This window comes from Parambassis ranga, chromosome 8, assembly GCF_900634625.1.
Source record: "Parambassis ranga chromosome 8, fParRan2.1, whole genome shotgun sequence".
Lineage (NCBI taxonomy): Eukaryota > Metazoa > Chordata > Actinopteri > Ambassidae > Parambassis > Parambassis ranga.
The window spans coordinates 17,091,295-17,111,679 of record NC_041029.1 but is presented as its reverse complement, the minus strand read 5'-3'; the positions used below and the strand labels follow the sequence as shown (position 1 = coordinate 17,111,679).

At 47.2% G+C, this 20,385-nt stretch overlaps 1 protein-coding gene across 1 annotated transcript; it reads right to left on the bottom strand.

The window, feature by feature from the left end:
* Positions 1-448: 448 nt before the first annotated feature.
* LOC114440275 (thyroid hormone receptor alpha) lies at positions 449-19,081 on the bottom strand. Its single transcript, XM_028412621.1, has 8 exons — positions 18,845-19,081; positions 15,494-15,555; positions 14,362-14,483; positions 12,028-12,175; positions 9,549-9,754; positions 8,405-8,551; positions 6,655-6,913; positions 449-6,575 (listed from the first exon to the last, which is right to left on the bottom strand). Exons 1-8 carry the CDS (start codon positions 18,874-18,876, stop codon positions 6,325-6,327), a joined length of 1,227 nt encoding a protein of 408 aa, XP_028268422.1. The 5' UTR covers positions 18,877-19,081; the 3' UTR covers positions 449-6,324.
* Between the last annotated feature and the right edge of the window lie 1,304 nt (positions 19,082-20,385).

Genomic DNA, 20,385 nt, shown 5'->3' with positions numbered 1-20,385 from the left:
CCTACCGCAGCCTGAACGGACTCTGTATATTACGAGGCTCCACCTAGTGGTTTGGAGGACAGCGAACATGCTGGATGAAGCCGGATTGAGTGCGGACACAAGTGTGTGCTAGCCAGATTTGAAAATAGGTCTGAACGCATCCAGCTCAAAGGCTGTCTGGGCTCAATCCTACTCTAGCTGGAATGACTTTCTCCAATGTGAACGGGGCCTAAAACATCTCTAAATGTGCATTCAGTCCTTCAGCCTCCCGTTCCCAAATCCCGTTCATCCGTCACACAGAGACACAGCAGACGGGCTGATATCAAATCATTTTTATAATGTCCAAAATGAATGTCACATAGCCACAAACACAAACAGCTTTTGCGCCATTGAGATGCCATTCTCTGATTGTGCCATGAAGGATTTGTCACAGAAAACAAAGACAAACAACAACCGTGCTGTTTCTCCCATAATACACTGCTTCTCACGCGCCTTTACATTCAACACTGTGCTCTGCCAACAGAACCAAAGAAAACAACACATGATGGGGGGGGGGGGGGGGGGGTTTCCTCAGATACGCCAATCAGGGCCGCGTTGTTTGCATAAAGTCACTTTTTAAGTGAGTTTGCAGGGAACAAAAACAAAGAGAGAACAACTGCATCATGGGAATAGTAGTCCACCTACACCTCTCTGGTTCAAGGCACAATTTTTCTGGCCTGCATCATAAAACACAGGATGCACACAGTGACCTCTTAGCAGCTGCTAGGTGTGTGAGCCTGTCATTTAAGCTTTAAGCAGTAAATGCTTCATTTGGCGCGTCCAGCTCGTCTCATCCTGATGATGAGGCTGACGCCTCGGTCGTCAGGGCAACACACACATACAGAAGGGACCAACCGATGATGAAACACTGACAGCAAGGCTTCATATTTCATGCTGTCAAGATGATGTTTTTTTCTTTTTTTTAAGCCACAATGATGCATCTTAAACCCAATTATTTGACATAATTTAGGCTCATGTTTAATCATCTTCTTCTTTGTCTCATCACTCCGCTCCTCCGTTCAGCACACTGAGGTGTGAGTAGTTTATAAATCTCTCTCTTTTTGTATTTTTTGTATATAGAGGCCTATTTTCCATTAAAAGGCAATAATCACAACATTGAGATTTATACATGGAAGACCTGCACACTGCAGAAACGAGCGCTGATCTGAGGTCAGATTTTCATGACATCAGCTTCTTTCTGTCTTTATGACCCGGATCAGGTAAAAGAGCAAACACCCAGCGAGTGAACAGCAGCCCAAGCAGCCGTGCAGGACTCAGTTCAGTTCTAACTAACTCTGCTTTATTAATTGTGTTCAGGGACCAGTATGGACATTATTGGCAAGGAAATTGGATACAAGGGGTTAATTGTAAGTTACTATTAATGCAAAGATAATTTATCATAAAAAAAGTCAGAATAGCTCAACGGTTGGTTTGTAGTTTGCTCTTATTTCAGCTTCAGTAAATTGTCGGACAACAAGCCCGGCATATTAGCATATTAGCATATTAGCTAGCAGATTAAAGCATTCAGAAAAGTGATGTTATTTTGCACCATGCAGACAGATTTTAAAGAGGGGAAGCTATGACTGTTTGTACGGCCGGTGTCTTCTTTACAAGCTGACATGCTGAGAAAAAGACAGGAAACGTAAAATAAATAATTTTACTTCATCTTCAAAGACCAAATATGAATCTGTGGCAAAGTGTACAGCACTAACTGTTTCATATTCTGTCGCTCACATGCACACGGCGGCTCCTATTTACCTGAACCGTTAGCATTGGCTCGCTCTGATCACCAGATATGTGTAACTGGGACAAATGCTTCTTTATCGTTTGTCAATTAGCTCAAAACTGAAGGTGACGTTAACCCCGTGGCCCCTGGGTGATGATGTGTTTTAGCACTAGCTACCACTGCAGCAGTGATGGTCTGAGAGTGCACACACAGTCATATTCTCACAGTAAAGCATCGACACAGATACACATTCACTTACCAATAAAATCAGATGCAAATTAATAATGACAAAAAAATAAATCATCGTAATAAAACAGCTTTTTTCTCTTGTCCCTGCTGAAAGTCGCTTTAAGCTTTTCAGACATTACAAACATCTCATCAGCATCACGTCTGTCATGCTGGATCTGGATATTTTTTTTTTTTTTTTTACCCGACCTGCATCCATCGCAGAAGAAGCAGAACAACGAACACTTGGTGCACGACGAAAAGCAACATCAACAACATCAAAAAACAACATGAGTGTGGGACGTCACACCGTGTCTTTAATTGTACAATTTTCAGTATTTTACATTCCACATGTGGACATATTCCTGCAGGGATTGTCGTCTTTCCTCCACCAAAGAGTGATGGCGTGAGTCGGTAGGGATGGGGGAGGATTGTGCATTGGGGGGGGGGGGGGCTGAGGCGGAGGGGGCGGTCAATAGAGAAAAAGGGGGGATCTCAACTTATATAGGGAGGAAGGGAGGATGCTGACTTACACATGTTTTCCCTGGGTAAGTACTAAAAGCTGTAGCTGAGTGGTTGTTAAACGTGTGGTGCCATGCTGCAGCTGATCACATTTTAGATTATTGTAAACTTTAATCTCAGACGGTACAAAACAAAACAATTAGTGCAGAGAAGAGGAGGATTTTTTTTTATGTGTGTGTTTGTGTGTGTGCTGGAGGGAGGTTCCAGCCTGTGCACACACATTTTGCCTCAGTGTATTAGAACTTGGGCTGCATTCAAGCACACAAAGCCAATCAATGTTTCTATTTTCAGATCAGAAAGCAGGATTGTGTTTTGTAAATCCTCTGTCATGGATGCACGGCAGAGCGACGATAAAGGACTCCGTGTCATCAGTGTTTAACTGGTTGTGCCGTTACTTTGACAACCAAGGCCGTAAAAACAGCAAAAATGGACGCAGCTATTAAAATGTTCCTGTTTTGTTCAGATGTGTGTGTGTGTGTGTGTGTGTGTGAAGATGATGGTCGACGTCTCTCTGCTATGCTGGTGCGATGGCTGAAGGCAGTGTGCTCTGTGCTTGCTGGTGTGTTTTGTGAGGACAGGGAGAGGGTTTCTCCATGATCATTTGGCTGAGCGAGAGAGAGAGAGAGAGAGAGAGAGACAGGGAGAGAGAGAGAGGGGGGCTGGCCTGCCAGGTCGAATCTAAATCACAAATCTCTCAACATTTAGCGATCAAAACAACAAAAAGTTCAATAAATATGGCCGACGTTCATCAAGCGCCTCTTTGCTACACAGGTGATTTGTGATCTGATCGGAGCTGGCAGCATAGATCCAGCCCCTGATAGCCTCTAATGCCACATACAAACATAGATCTATCTATAAATATATGCTTCTTTACACCATGTATCTGTGGTAGCGACCTGTGCGAGGCACGTTAACACTGCATCACTAAAGCCAGCGCTTCCTGTCTGAGCCATGATCCGGAGCACGCTGCACGGCCTTCATTCACAGTGATAGTGAGCGGGGTACACACACAGTAGGCCTGTGTGAACCTGTACAGCTCCATCGTCCTATTGCTGTGAGTGTGTGTGTGTGTGTGTGTGTGTCCCTGTTTAAATACCCTGCCACATACTGTAGGTTAGTAACACTGAGAGCGGCGGCGCCTCCAGGCCGTGTGTCACAGTCCTGTCGGCTGTTTAAGAGATGAGATAACAGAGTGTGTGTGTGTGTGTGTGTGTGAGAGTGTGTGTTACAGTTAAGACTGCTACAGACAGGAGGAGATATATTGGTGGAGGAGAAAGGGGGGGCGGAGTTTGGGCGCTACTCAGGGATACAGACATTGTGGTTTTAGTGCAACAGAAACAAAACCTGATCATTGTTCGTGGTGGATGGCGTTTCGGGACACAGTTAGTGGAGATGTCTTCAGCAGTGTTTTCGTTCGTTCTGTGAGTTTCTGGCTCACTCAGAATGTCTCGGCGAGGAAGGGGAAGGATCTGGAGGTCCATCGCCACAGTCTGTTCGCTCGCCGTTTCCCCATCACTTCAGCCGGGATTCAAACACATCCACAGGCCAATCCTGCCGCCTCGTATTCACCACCCACCCATAAGAGTCTGTTGGCCTGACCCAACAGGGCCAAAACATGGCTTCAACTGGAGTCCCAGCTTCCAGCTGACAGTGTCCTGACAGTCCACACGGTCATGTGACAGATTCAGCCCCCGCCCCCCCTCAGTGTCGTTTCCACAGTAAAATCTCAAAGTGACTCTTGGTCTCGTTGTGTGTGATGAAAATGAAAAACAAAAATGGAGGAAAAATTACAAGGTCTGCCATGTCAGCTGTCAAGTGGCCCGTTCAGAAGATGTAGTGGGTCCATGCTGGCACTGCGTGTGTGCACTGTGTGCATGCATGCGTGTGTGTGTGTGTGTGTGCTGCAGACAGAGGGGCAGCTGCGCTGAGATGAGAGGTGAGGTAGAATCTGTCGGCTTCAGGCGGGATGTGAAAGGGGATCAGGTGAAAGAGGACGGGGCTGGAGGTGGTGTGGGGGGGAGGGGGTGGAGGGTTGGGGCCCCACCTCGCACCACCACAACCACCTACTGCATGCTGGGGGCTCCAGTGACACACACACACAGGAAGTGGAGACAGGAAGTATGTGCGGCCCAGTGGTTATCCAGAGGAGCAGGAGATGAGCAACAAAACGACTGAGGTACTGAGTGTGTGTGTGTGTGAGGTAATGAAAACAGGACTCTGTGCTGTATGTCAGCAAACATCCTGTGTAGGCTACGATAGTATGATAGTATGATATATATATATATATATATCATATATATATTTTAGATACTTTAGTAATCCCAGAGGGAAATTGTTTAAGGCTGCTGCCAATTTAGGGAGGAGTTGGGATTGAATCACCAACCTTCCGGCTATTGGACAACCCTGCTCTACCACTGAGCCACTGCTGCCCCAAATTTTAAATGCAAAAGTAGATGTGGTGAATATGGAACGAGGTTAGAGCGTCCTTCACTGCCTGCACCACCTGTCACTGACCACAGGGGGGGGGGGGGGGCTTCACAACATGAGGCGTCGCACTGTGCCACTTCTCACTGATACATTATGATCGACCAACAAATTATTAAATAAATTATTATTAAAGCTCCAACCGACAACATTATTTTATAAGTGCATTCGCCGGAGTGGGGCTAACTGATTTTTGGCCACTTGGGGGCACAACACTGACATTTCGCTGCTTCTTTAGCTGCTAAACGTTGCGCTACTAATTTGACTCGGCTTTACATCATAGCTAACAAGAGCTGTTGCTATGGAAACGCAGCTAATATTTGCTAATCAGCACAAATCAAGAGCACTTGAGCAGGATCTGTGTTTGTACACAGAGTTAGGATAATGATTTCCCCCTGTTTTGCTAAGCTATGCTAAGCTAAGCTAAGCTAACTAGCATGCTCCCTTCATCAGAGCACTGTGAGACTTCTCTTGTGGCTTCTCCTGAGCAGACAAGGATGGCCAAAAACCACACTCCATATTCACAGAGAGCATCATATTATAATAATAACATCTTATCTTATCTTAATAACATATTATTATTATTATAATACCTATAATGGCTGCAGAAGTGTCAAAAATAATATGTGTTCCCACTGTATCGTCTCCCAGCTGCGTGAGTCACAGGACTCTCGTTAGCCTACCCAACACACAACACACACATTTAACAAGGTATGAGGTAATAGTGTAAGGCTGTGTTTTGTGCATGTACCGTACACTGTGTGTGTGTGTGCACAAGAGAAAGGTAGAGGAGTCAGTACGTGGAGGGAGGTAGGTTGACAGACACTCACAGGGCCTGGGTGGGTCCAGGGACAGGAGGAGGAGGAGGAGGTGGGAGGGGCTAATGGTCAGGTCCCAGAGATAAATAAAAACAACAACACTTATCTGAGGTGACAGGTGCAGCTAGTGGAGGCGTAGCCCCTCGGTTTGCATTAGTCGCAGGAACAGTGCAGCTGTTTTCCATCCAGGTGCAAAAAGGGTTAACTGATTTGCATATAGATTTTTGTTTTTTATACTTTTATGGCAGTGTGTTTTTAAATGTGCGAATATTTATAGAAATCTTTACAATTGTGTGTGTGCAATTTTCCAGAGTGACAAAAAAAGCCTGATTGCCAGTGTGATGATGTTCATGTGTGTGTTTGCTGGTGGCAGGCGGTGGAATTAAAAAAAAAAAAAAAGGGCGACAGAACATAACTTACAGGGCATGTTCTCACTGAAGACAAAAAAAAAAATCATATTTTCCTTCTCCGTTTGTCTCTCACCCCCACCCAAAATATGTGTTCTTTTTTTTACAGGGGGTGGTGGAAAAGTCACACTTCCTGGTCCTCGAAGACCTCCAGGAAGAGCGGGGGGAAGAGTTCGTTGGGACACTCCACCTTCATGTGGAGGAAGCGGCTGGCGTGGCACGCCCCGATCATGCGCAGGTCCGTCACCTTCATCAGCAGCTTGGGCCAGAAGTGGGGAATGTTGTGCTTGCGGTAGTTGATGTAGTGCTCGAACGCCAGCAGGTAGGCCTCCTGGCACTGCTCGATCTTCTCCATGCTGGTCAGCCCCGAGCGATCTGCCATGAGAAATGATAGAAAATTAGCATGCTAACAAGCTAACGAAAGCACAAAAAAACATCCCTGTTCACTCCTCACCTGAGCTCATGAGCAGCACGGCCTGCATCAGCGCCACCTCCGAGTCGTCCAAGTTGAACAGCGCCAGGCTTTTGCCCAGATCAAAGATGGCGTCCGAAACCACGCCCAGCCCGCCGTTCTTCAGCTGCTCGCGTTTGACAGCCATCTCGCCGCTTAGTGTCAGCGTCTCGCTGTCTGGATCGTAGCGCACGGCGGCGCGCAGCGACATGATCTCCATGCAGCAGCCTTTCAGCAAGATGATCTGGTCTTCACAAGGCAGCTAGGAACCAACACAAGAGCTCATAAGAGAATATTGATCCCAATAATGGATAATTATGGGTCCATATTGTGTCCACACTAGGTTTCTGCTGCCCCTTGTGGCCAAATGCATGCAGCAATGTATTCATACCTTGAACTAAACATCACCTGTACTCAAAGTAGGTATGAGGTATTTGTGTATGTGTATTAATTGGTGGGCGGGGCATACTCTGGCTACGCCTGCTCTGACCAATCAGCGAAGGCTGGGATCACTATGGGGGTGGACTGCCTCTCAGCTAACACCTTGTTAGCTAACAAACTCTATAACTTTTAATATTTAACACAGATCTGATCATCACTCAGCCTTTTCACTGCCTTTGTCAGATGTGCTCTCACATCTTTTCCGCCACTCCCAACCAGTGGCGGTTTTGGGCACGGGCAAACCAGGTGGTCGGCCGCGGCGCGAGCAGTTGAAAAAAATATCATCTGTGAGGTTTTTTTATGTATATTATAGATCACTGTGTGGAGAATTGGCAAATTAGCGCCCCCTGCTTGCTGAGAAGTTGCCGTACAGAAGCTGTGAGAGGAGGGGGCGCGTGGGACAGCTCACCACTGGGGGGGCTTCTTGCCCGGGGAGTAATTCAATGTAGAACCGCCACTGCTCATCATACATCATTATTTCGGAGTGCTTCACGCAGAGAAAAGCTTATACTGACACTACAATCCCTCTGCCTGGGTTTATGTAACAGGGAAGCCCTTACAATATACATGAAAGCACCGACAGCAGAGCGATATCAGCGAGCGGTGAGTGGTGAGTCATCACTCCATCCAGAGATAGGGAGAGGGCTGGGCGGATGGGGCTGGATTATTGTTATTTAGTGTAATCCCAGTCGACAAGCAGCAGGACAAACGCAGAAGACAGAGGAAGTGCCCAATCAATAGATGATTCGTTTCTGTTAATTATTGATATTCACCACCAAGGTAAGAACATGTAAATCTGATGGAGGGCTACAGCTGACAATGAAGATTATTTATGATTCTTAATCTCTATTCACTGCTTACTAGGAAGGACACTTGATGTATTTAGGAAACTGTGAGTGCTAACCTAAAAGCTAAGGCAACCTTGTGAAAAGGTGTTATGAACCGAGTGTCTACTACACTGACTGTAACATTTGCTAACTAACCTCAGGTTAAAGGTCAGCAGTCTTACAAGCTACGTCTCTACAGAAGACACAAACAAAGACAGAATGTTCTCCTGCAGATGTAAATGTGATGGAGAACGGTAGCCACAGGGCTTTTGGCTGGTTAGCATGCGAGTAAGTAAGATGAAGGACTAAACGTAAAAAAAGCTGCGACAAAAACGCGTTCAGAGACTGGTCAGGTGTTGAGGAAGTGCTGCGGAGCAGCAGCGGCGCCAGCTTTCAGGATTAGGGTAAAACGTCAGAGGCTGATGAAAAAGTGTGAGTGACTCAAAACACATTTAAACCCACACACACACACAGACACCACCTACCTCTGAAAACATGGGCAATTTCTTGGCAAAGTCGACGACTCGAGTGATGGCGGGCGTCATGATCTTGGTGAACTCGCTGAAGGCTTCCAGGTCGACTTTATCGCCGTCTGAGGTGGGCACCATGGGACCCTGGCCGATATCATCCGGCTACAGAAAGAAGACACGTGCAGGTGATCAATGACTTTATCAAGTAGACAGACTCTGAAGGGGCAACATCCTGGAAACAGTGTGTGGACTGACCACTGATCAGGTCACACAACAACACGGACTTCACGGTCCCCTTACAAGGTTCACACACAGACATCTTAGAGGGGGTCACAGAGCTCATCCTTCCTCATCCTGTTTGGATCAAATGGGAAGTTGACAGGAAATAGCTTCAGCCAGTGATAGAGGAGCTTTATGAATCACTGGAGAGATGATAGAGGGTCGTGGATGGTCAGGATGTGGTGAAACAGGAAGTCAAACTAAACAGCAGTGAAATCAATAAAGTCCTCTACTCGTGTTCCGCTGGGTCTGCTCAGCATCAAGCGACCCCGTGAAACAAAAGCCTGCGCTCTGATTGGCTCTATCGCTCGTCCTTCTTCCCTCTTTGTTCACCAACTTTTTAAAAACAACATTCAACTGTAAAAAAAAAACGTCTTTTATCTTTCACAGAGCGGTTGCCTGGTAACTGTCGTCTCAACTCTGTGTCAAGGCAGCCGTCAGTAAAGGTTTGAGACACGTGCGTGTACGCGTGGCGCTGCTCACATGGGACGCCGCTGAGGAAGTTGCTGATGCAACAGAGAGCGAGAGAGAGAGAGAGAGCGATCAGATCTGTCTTCTTTTTGAAAATGAAAAGAAGTCTTTCAAGCTGTAGCTTGATTTTTGTGAAGTGGAAAAGACTTTCAACACACTGCGGGTAATGAGCTACATAAAAGAAGAACCCGACTGCTGTGAAGACGCACACTTCATTTGATACAGCTTGTTTTTTGGGTTATCTTGGTTTAATTAGAGGCCATACCTTCTGCAGGAGATCTGTGAGGAGGCGCCAGCCAGCCCTGAACATGTCATTGCTATTCACTTTCATCTACTCATCATTACACAGCAGCGCTCTGCTCCGTCTGAACGAGCTGAACGAGCGAGCGCTCGCGGCTAAAGAACTTACCAGAAACTTGCGCTTCTGTTTCCAGCTGGACCCCTGAGCGTTGGTGTGCCGGTGGGCCTCCGTCACCATCCTGATCAGCTCCCACTCGGCCGTGTCGGGCTCGGGCCTCTGCTGCATGGTCCGCACCATCTCCTCCCTCTTCCGCTTCTCTCGATTCTCCTCGATCAGACGCCGCTTGGCCACGCGCTTGGCCTCGTCCAACACCACTGATGAGCAGGACGGGAGAAGAGGAGGATGTAAAGTGATATAAAAGCAGAAACATGTGGTCATTCAACTCGGCGCATCCGGAGCCGCACTTTGTTTACTTCCTGATCTATGACCTGTCAGTGAATTTAATTTCCTCAGTGTCTACAGGGCCTCACAGGAGAGTGACATTAAAGTACCAGGTGGCTAATTGGAGGAGCCGAACACTTGCAATTATCATAGCAGGAGAGGATGGACTCACATGAACTGCATGCGATCGACCCTCAGGAGGAGACACACACACATGGAGGGACAAACTTTAACAGTGGACAGCACACTTCAAGGACTGAGTACAGAAGGTGTCTTTTCAGTGTGATCGTAGCGTCTCTCTTCACTTTACTGCACATTTGAGCTTTTAGATCAACCTGAAGGCACGAGGCCGCTGTGTGACTCACTCACTGAGCGCCTGTGAACTGACAGCTTCTTCAATGAGTGTTTTGTACGCAGCATCAGTGAAAACTTGTTGCTACGAGGACACGGACTAAATGAGTTTTAGCAAAAATAAAAAGCAAGTGATCTGAGTATTAAAATGATCAGCGTGGGGAATGTTTATGTATTGCATTGTGTTGCATAGTACTCCAAGCAGCTAAATAAGACCCCGTTCACTTTGGGGAACTCAATCCGCCTAGAGCGGGATTCAGGCCGTATCTGGATATATCTGGATTGATTTCAATTCACCTCTCAGAGGTGGATCTAGCCGGATTGGCTTACATCTGGCTCAGATGGCTTGAACGGACTCTGTATTAAGAGGTGCCACCTAGTGGTTTGGAGGACAACAAACAAGCCAGATTAAGCTGGATTGAGCGTGGATACATGTGTGTGATAGCCAGATTTGAACATAGGTCTGAATGTATCCAGCTTAAAGGCGATCTGGATTCAATCCTACTCTAGCTGGACTGACTCTCTCCAGTGTGAACGGGGCCTAAATGGTGTTGTTTACACCAGCTCAGTGACAGCTTCCAGTTTTATTGTGTGCATGATATGCCACAGTTGCAACAAGCATAGTTAAAAAAAGAAGTTCTGTGATGTCACCAAAGCACATTCTGTGTGGTTATGAGGTTATGTCTCAATAATCAGATTTATCTTTTTATTCTTTAATAAGACCTCCACTGCAACAGATTTTAAATTTAAATATTAAGTGCAGCGAGCGGGACGAGGAAGTCCAGATGTTCTGAATGCGTGTTTTCATCAAAACATCCTGAGGAAAGGAAACCTTTATCCACAGCAGCAGATGTACGGCTAAATTAACGTCATCGCAAACACAGAGCGGGATGATGCTGATAACAGAGAGTGAGTGTGTGTGTGTGTGTGTGTGAGTGTGTGTGTGTGTGAGTGTGTGTGTGTGTGTGTGCTCTGCTATTCATCTCTATAACTAATTAGACTGCGAGGCAGTGAGTGAATCTGTCAGCGTACACCTGTGAACACGATGTTATTATATATATATTTGAATCTAAAATTAGCCTTTAGCGCTGAGTTCCTACACAACAATGGAAATTACAAAGTAAACTGTGCTGCATTGAAAATAAATACACAAGCGCCGCTATGCTAACAAAGACACCAAAGCTGAATGCTGATGTTAAAGAACTCATATTACAGCCAGTAACACACAGGCTGCTTCAGTGTCCGTAGCTTTGAATGCTAATCAGATACTGCTGCGCTGTTTTGAAGAAGAAGGCTGCACCTTTTCCTGAGGCAAGAAGAACAAAACATAGGGCTCTCCCCTTATGATGTCATAAGGGGCTGCAAACCTGATTCAAGGAGAGAGTAAAAAAAATGAGGGGATGGTCTGTTGTAGTATTTGGCTCTCTAAGCTCAATTAGGCAGATTTAGCATCATACATGCTTTAACAGGTACTTTTTGTATCTGGCTCATCAAATTTAGATTAGCATGTTAGCATGCTAATCTAAAGATGATGCGTTCATCTTGCTCATCATCTTTAGATTAGCATGTTAGCATGCTAACACTTAAAGTGCCATCAGACTTTGCCATTAGGCTTTTAAAAATAGTGGGTGTGGTCAGCAGCGGCTCATTTCAGACATTCTAAGAACATGTGCGGTGCTTTGTAGGGTTTTTACAGAAATCTATTGACATGTTGTGAGGATACTTCAGCCTGGATCAAAGTGGAGTGGAGTGAAGGGTCACACACTGCGGCTAAAAATATGTCCGCTATGATGTAGCAGCCAGAGCCTCATAAATACTATACATGATAAGAGTTCAGGAGCTTATAATAACTCACAGTCCATGGCCATGCCCACGGAGATGCACTTTTTAAAGCGGCACAGCTGGCACTGGTTGCGGGTGATCTTGTCGATGATGCAACAGCCTTCATATTTACAGGAGTAGGACGGGTGGAGGTTCTTCTGGATGGTCCTGCGGAAAAATCCCTGGAGAGACAGAAAAAAAGAACGAAATCAAAGGCATGGAAGCAAATAAAACAGACATACAAAGAGCGTTCTGTGACGCAGCTCCGGAACGTCCAAATCAAATCCGCCAATTAAATGTTCTTGTGTTCTGATTAGCATAAAACAAGCGAATTAAATGGGTCGTGTCACATGGCAGCCTGCTGATTGCACGGCGGGATCCTCTCCTGCCAAGAATGTTTGAGTAATGAAGAGATGGCATGACTGAACATCTCCCATGAGCCGCTGAACAGAACACAGTCTGACAGAAACAACACTCTACAGCGTCATTAACAGCACTAACAGCCAGTGCCTGCTCCACCCTCAGCCCCAGCCTCACCTGGAAGAAACACCAGAACAACACAGGAAGGGTTTTTGGAAAGGAAAAGTTCATGTCTGCCTCTCAGTGGCACTGAGGCCTCTTTCCCCTCTGTGAGTACGTCAGGATTGTGCTGGTCAATCATCAGCTTCCATCTGCTTAATCACTACTGCAGCCGTTCACACTGAAGAGAGTCAGTCCAGCTAGAGTAGTGAATCCAGATCGCCTTTAAACTGGATACTTTCAGACCTATTTTCAAATCTGGCTATCACACACACGTGTCCGTGCTCAATCCGGCTTAACCCGGCTTGTTTGTTGTCCTCCAAACCACTAGGTGGCGCCTCGTAATATACAGAGTCCATTCAGGCCATGGTAGAACTGTGTGTGTGCATGTTTCGTGTGTTCTTCTGTTTTCTTTCAGTTCAAAAAGCAGTTTATTCCTCTGTAGCCCTGTGGAAAATAAACTTGGGGCAAAGCTGTCGTACGGTCGTTTACATACGGTTTTGTAAGCAACCCGGACACTGTACCTGTGAACCAGAAGTATCACGATGCAAGTGGGAGTCACTAGCTGCATTTGCGTTCAGACCTGAGCTATATTAAGTTGAAATCAATCCAGATATATCCAGATACGGCTCCAGCAGGATTGATTTCCCCAGTGTGGACACGGTACCTAAATACATTCATTACTGTCATTTTTAACATGAAATACAAACTTAAACCTGATTGGGACGGCCGTCACTGTGACTATCAGTGACATCATAAGGGGACTAAGCTCCTTGTTGGTTCCATTATGTTACATTTACACTCGACAGCTGTTAAATAAACAGCACTAACAGCTGTAATGAGTGGTGACACACCCTGAGGTCCTCAGATGCTAAGTGGTAGCTGCACCACTGAATAGTCTTTTAAATGAGTCCCAAAACCTTTGATCTGGGTGGGACGCCCCTACAAGAAACAAACAAATACATGTTAATCTAATACACTCTGTGCTAATATCCCTGTGATTGATCATGAAATGATCACTTAGAACTTCGGAGCCAGCCGATTGATTGACAGACAGCGTCCCTGAGTCATGCTGCTCAGTCACATGCGGACGGTTAACGACGTTTACATGTGCAGCACGGATCACCAACAGGGACGCCATTGTTATGGAAAGTGTGTGTCAGCAGGTGATCAGGCTGAGGGGTCGCTGACCAGCACGGCTTCATGCTAATGAGGCTGCTGCAGGCTCTGATCTGCTCCTGTGTATACATCACAAGTGGCCCACGTGACCACCGAAAGGAGGGATTGTTGTGGTAATGAAAGGGTTAATACAATACAAAGTTAGACTACTGTTAAACATCCTGGTTGTCTGTGTTTTTTTTGTCCCCTGCTGTCAGCACGTTCATCTGTCTGCAGCCATCAGAGCCTGTTTGAAGCTCGTCTTGCTGCTGAACGTTTCCTTGTTTTTTGATGTCAGCTGTCGTGGTGGTGCCACCGTCTACCTCCACCTCCTCCTCCTGTCAGAGCCATCACAGCTTATGACACTTGTCACACACACTCCGTATTTTTGGGCGGGTCTGAAAACAACTACCTCTGTGAACACCTCCACCTTAATCTACTCCTGTTGCTGCACTGATGAAGGCTACATGCTATGCTAACAGCACCAAGCTAACAGTGTTTCAGACTTGGCAGATGTTTTTTCAGCCACTGATTGGTTAAAGACGATTGTAACCTTTCCCTTAAGGACAAAATCTGGATTTTAGTGGGTCTTTGTTGCCCTGTGTGAAAGGGGCTTCTTCCCCACCTCTAGTCACATGGGTCTGTGCTGCTGTCTGTTGATTTTCTGGGGGTTAAAGAGGCGTTTGTGTACCTTGCAGCCTTCGCAGGTGATGCAGCGGTAGTGGTACCCGGTGGCCTTGTCCCCGCACACCACGCATGGCTCGTCCTTCTCCAGGTAGCTGGGGATGTACCCTGGAACAGAGACGCTAAGAGCTATAGGAGAGGAGGAGGAGATCGAAGAGGAAGGCAGGATGGAAGGGGGGGTGGAGGGGCCAGGCGGCGGCAGGGGAGGGGGTGGTGGAGAAGAAGAAGAAGAAGAGGAAGAGGAGGAGAAGGAGCGATGATGGGGAGAAGAAGTGGAGAGGGAGGGAAGGGGCTGAGCGTTATCACAGGGGCCTCCATGAAGCACCTGCACACAGGGGCCCCATGCACACACACAGACACACACACACGGCCGACAGGCCTGATATTATGACAACCTATGAGGCTTCTCATCTTCACATGTGCTTCTTCATCCCTCCTGAGACGTCTCCCTCGCTCACACTGCGCCTGTAATCTTCCTCTTTAGAACCTCTAAGCTGCCATGTTGCTGCACAGGGACTGACAGACTGAGCATGCTCAGAACGGCCACGTGAGTGGCCCGCTCGCCGCGGAGAGTCAGCAAAACACAAACGTGCATTAACGCGCACACACACACACACACACACACACACACACACACACACACACACACACACACACACAGAGCTATTCACAGTCAATCAGCTGCTCACACACACACAGACACACACACACGGGGGCTTCTAGAAAGCAGAAAAGCTGAGAGCACTCCAGAGGGAGAGTCTTGCTTTATTTAGTGCTGCTTTTAACCCTTGAAGCAACAGACAAACTTCATTTATTTAACTCTAAAGTCACATTATCAAATGAATAACTGTGTTATATGTGGTTTGAACCTTTAAAGCTCAAACTAATCTCACCTATGTGAGCTGACTTCTGCTCAACAAAGCCTCTGAGGGGCAAACATAATATGATGAGCGGGAGATTATCATATAAATGACAAGGACGACACCACTCAAAGCCCCGATGGAGCCGGAGCTGCACGTTAAACCCTCGGCCCTCACATCACAAGGCTTAAAAGAGCCCTGCTCGAAAGTGTGCTCACAACAAAACAACACAACAGGGCGGAGGTGATGATGATGATGATGATGATGATGAGTTCTTACCAGACATGCTCTTCACAGAACACTGGCTGTTCTTCCTCTTTCTCTTCGGCACATCTGGCCACCTGGGAGTGAGGAGGAGGAGGAGGAGGAGGAGATGAGAGGGGAGGACAAAAACACAACATGACTCCATGTTTGTACTCAGCCTTCGCTTTTTGCTGCCGACACTCAGTATGCGGCGGTGCTAACATCTCCAGTGGAACACCCATGGAGCTGTTAGCATGCTAGCATAGTCAACTAAGACCGACAAACATCAAAATGCTAATATTGTGCACACATACTAATTTAGAACTGACACGTTTAGCTAGTTACTAAACATCAACATGCTAACACTGTAACAGAGAGCATTATTAACAAGCTACCCATTAACATAACAAGCTAATGTGCTAATCTGACATGTTACATGCGTCATTAGCAAGCTAATAGACTAAACTAACACATTACTGTATGTTTACAAAGCATCAACATGCTAACACTGTAACTGCGCAAACTGTTAGCATCTGCTAAACATCAACATGCTACCGTTACAAACCCTGTTAGCATACTAAATGAACCCCTAGTGCCAACACTGTGAGGGTTATTAGCACACAAAGCTAACACAAAATGTGTGAGCCTACAAATTTAACAGCTGCTACAGATCAACATGATGACAGAGCGGGCACTGTTAGCACATTAAAGGGATAAACACCAAGCTTCAAGATGCTAGCATGTGAGCAATGTTAGCAAACTAGCAAACTAATGTAGCCTACTACATGGCGTACCTGCAGTGATCATATGTTATAATTCTGAACCCTGCTAAGCTGCTAATGTGAAGCTGGTTAAATATGCATAAAAATATCTGCTAGCATCAGACGGCTGGAGGTGAGTCTGGAGCCATGTTTTCCTTTTCTGCGGCCATTTTTGTGAATTCTTACATGACGCCACCATGTTGTTATCATTCACATCTTTGTATGTGTGTGTTATTTTCTTCAGATCGCTCTGAACTCGTATCACTTCTCACCATGCACTCACTCCAGGATACGGATAATTCCTCATCCCTCCTATCTCTGCCCATAATTCTCCATCCTTCCTCCTTCCTCTCACTTTTGCAGGATGGAGTTTGCATTTGCTTCTGGCGGCAGATTTGGATTATCACCCCCCCCCCCCTCTCTCTCTCTCTCCCGCCCTTTCTCTCCCTCTTTCTCTCTCCCCCCCTCTCTCTCCCTCTTTCTCTCTCCCCCCCTCTCTCTCCCTCTCTCTCTCTCTCCCTCGCTCTCCTCTCTCTCTCTCTCTCCCCCCCTCTCTCTCTCTCTCTCCCCCCCCCTCTCCCCCCCTCTCTCCCGCCCTTTCTCTCTCCCTCTTTCTCCCTCTCTCTCTCCCCCCCTCTCTCTCTCTCTCCCGCCCTTTCTCTCTCCCTCTCTCTCCCCCCTCTCTCTCTCTCTCCCCTCCCTCTCTCCCTCTCTCTCTCCCCCCCCTCTCTCTCTCCCTCTCTCCCCCCCCCCTCTCTCTCTCCCTCCCTCTCTCCCCCCCTCTCTCTCTCTCTCCACATGTCTGGGCCGCTTGCTTCACCCCCCACCTCCCACTCCGCTCTCCATCCGTCCCGCTCTCGTAGTACCGTCCCTCCTCTCCTCCACCACATCTCTCTCCTCTCCTCCCTAAACCTCCATCAGCAGTATTAGGTAACACCACTGTCCTCCCTTGCTCCTCCACCCCCACCCTCTCTCTCTCTCTCTCTCTCTCTGGCTGTCAAATCCACTCTCCTCATCCAACACACACACACATAAGAACAAAAAAAAACCCGTCTGATGTCTCTTTCTCGGCTCTTGCTGCTCTTCACGGTCGAGCGCACTCATTAACTTTATTGCGGCGCACATGGTCAGGCAGCAACATGGTGGGAAACTGTCTCCTCTGCTTGTGGATCAATGTGACCTGAACTACAATAACACAACATTTCATGCCCGAGTTCAGAAATAACAAGTTCACGTGTGTCCGTCTCCACAACGCCGGCAAAAATGTGTTTCGTGATGAGGGTGAATACACACAAAGCAGCACAGCTGACGTGTTAGCCGTCATTATGACACTTCTATGTGCTGTTAGCTAGCTAGCTAATTACACACATGTTAACTACAGTAAGCCGTTACACACATGACCCAACAAAACCCACAACAACAACAAAACAAGGTGCTCTTCATGCTGCGTCTATTTACTTCTGTCCACTAGGGGGCGACGGTGCAAACCAATAACACAACAATTTCAATTTCACCAACTTCTAGAGACGGTGGTAAAACTCTCTTTCACTACAAGCGCTCTTTAATGTGCTGTGTAGCTAGCTAGCAAGTCAATCAAATGCTAGCTGAAGTCTCAGACAGTAAGCTCCTCGCAAACATGCTAACAGCGCTGATTTGCGTATGAAGTGAGGCTTTTCCTCTTCTTCATCCCTCCTGAGACGTCTCCCTCGATCACACAGCGCCTGTAATCTTCCTCTTTAGAACCTCTAAGCTGCCATGTTGCTGCACAGGGACTGACAGACTGAGCATGCTCAGAGCCGCCCTCACGTGGAGGCAGCATTTTGATGTATTTACACAACATTTACCGAAAGTTGAAAGATGTTCAGTGCAACTTAAAGCAGCGTCCACGTCCTTCTGCCCCCATCATTAAACTTTAATTCATAAATATTAACATTAGTCTGAAGTTAAAACCACACAAGCGCAGTTCTGACAGCAGCTGATCGATCAAACGGCGGCTTCGCCCGGACAGACTTCTTCATTGTTGGTCGTAAGCTACTTACACACATGCTAATGCAGCTTTCACTAGAACACACACTCAATGCGCTTTAATCCAATTCTTACACCTTCACTCCAGGAATAAATAGAAACCTCCACCCAAACTCCACCCGTATTCCTCTTTTAAATCTGCAGAGTGTCACAGTCTGCCTGATGCTGTGGTCACACAAGAATAAATAAGTCATAATAATGATCACTGTGGCTTTAAACAAAGTGCGGCTCGTACGGCCGCGGACGTGAGGACGAACACGGGAGCCGGTCTGCAGCTCCATCCCTGCAGCGATCAGCTGAGTGTCAGTCATGGCCGCTCACACACACACCAGGCTCTCCACAGTGTGTGTGTGTGACTTTCAGGGAGTTTCCCCACGAGCCTGCAGATAAGGAGTTCTTCCTGAGGAGTCATGTGAATAAGTGGATGATTTATCTGAGCCTTTCTGTCACTTCATTAGATTACAGTGATTTAATGTCATCATAAAGTGGAGCTCTAACTCCTGGATTAGTGTGATGACCTGCAGGACTAACAGAATAACCCTCAGGCATGCAGAGTTCTGTTCTCAGAGCTGCCGGGTGGCAGCGGTGCCGCCGATCCTACCTGTTGATGCAGTACGGCTGTAAGATATGCATGTTGCTCCGTTCAGAGGAGGATCAGAGGAGGAGAGGAGGCTGCAGCCCGGCGGCTCTTTAGGCTTCTGCTACTCCAGCCTCCAGGGTCTGCTCACATGGACACAGGGGCTCAGAATCACACCCCCCCCACGCTGACCTGACGCGCTCCGGTTCAGATCAGTACAGTCCGGCTCCGGTTGCTGCGATCAGCTGAGCTCTCGGCGGCTCTCTGCCTCAGACTGGCAACTGGAAGGAACGGCCACTCTGTTTATGTCCCTCCTCCTCCCCCCTCTGCTTCCCCTCCCTTTCTGGTTGCTCCCTCGTCCAGCCTCCCTCCCTCCCTCCCTCTGCTCTGTTTGCATGCATGTGTAGCCCCCCCCCCCCACCCCCCACCGCCATCACACCAACCCCTCGTCATGCTCCCTGTGTTCTCCGTCATCACCTCCCTCTCATCATCCTTCAACCTTTCATGTCTTCTCCTCCTGCAGGAGATAACTTAAAAAAAGAATCGTCTCTACACCCAAACTCACTTAAGCTTTAATGCTAACTCGATTACGTAACAGCGGGCTGATGCAGCCTCTCCTGTGAAGTCTTCCGAGGACACGGAGATGTGAGGTATCTCATCAACTGAAGTAGACGCCGCTGTGATCTCTGTGTTTTTGCTCCGAGTGTTATCAAAACACACGTTCCGGTGAAGGCCGTGAAGGCTGCCGGGGAGTTGTTACCCTGAAGAGGGAGCGCTACCCAACAAGGTTCACCTGAGGACACAGAGAGCTACACAACGAGGAGCAGAGGCTGGGAAGTCTGAGAAACATCATCATGTCTGCAGTGAAGAACACGTTCATATGTACAGCACTGACAGAGAGGCAGCGTCTGGAAGGATCACTGCAGGAGGGATGATACGGGGACGAAGGCTCAGGCTGAACCTCATTGATTGCACATCAAACCCACATGGTTAGGTTTAACAAAAGATCAGAGCAGAGCCACACTATGAGGCACTCGTCTCATTAACATGCATCACAGCGATGTAATCACAGGCTGTATTGATCATCTCTGATCAGTGGATAAACATCGCAACGTGTTTATCGTATGATGAAAAATATTAGCTAAATATGACAAAGACCAGACAAGGTACAAGACTCAGAAACCAGGTCTGGACTTTCAGACCTTTTTCCAACGTTGCCACAGACACTACGGTTCAAAGGTTTGGGGTCTCCAGGCCAGTTCTACAGCTTCTCTGATCAGCAGAACAGGAGTTTTCTAATCATCAATGAGCCTGTTTAACATGATTAGCTAACACAATGTAGCATTAGAACACAGGAGTGATGGCTGCTGGGAAAGGGCCTCTGTACACCTTTGTATATATTCCAACAAAACAAGCCTTTCTAACTAGAACAGTCATTTACCACATGAACCTGGTCGCAGACACTGACCAATAAGATTTGACGCTCGGTCCACATTGTGCCCTGACCTAGTACCAGGGACTTTGCCTGAAAGACGCTCCGGATTTGAGGCGAGAGATTCAGCAGA

Bases quoted from the DNA above. Each gene is read 5' to 3' on its own strand.
- LOC114440275 (XM_028412621.1), bottom strand. From the start codon at position 18,876: ATGCATATCTTACAGCCGTACTGCATCAACAG. The intron at 9,755-12,027 runs GTGAGTTATTAT...CCTGCTCATCAG, and splicing joins CGTGGGCATGGCCATGGACT to TGGTGTTGGACGAGGCCAAG. The intron at 8,552-9,548 runs GTAAGTTCTTTA...TTCTTTCTGTAG, and splicing joins AACAGAAGCGCAAGTTTCTG to CCGGATGATATCGGCCAGGG.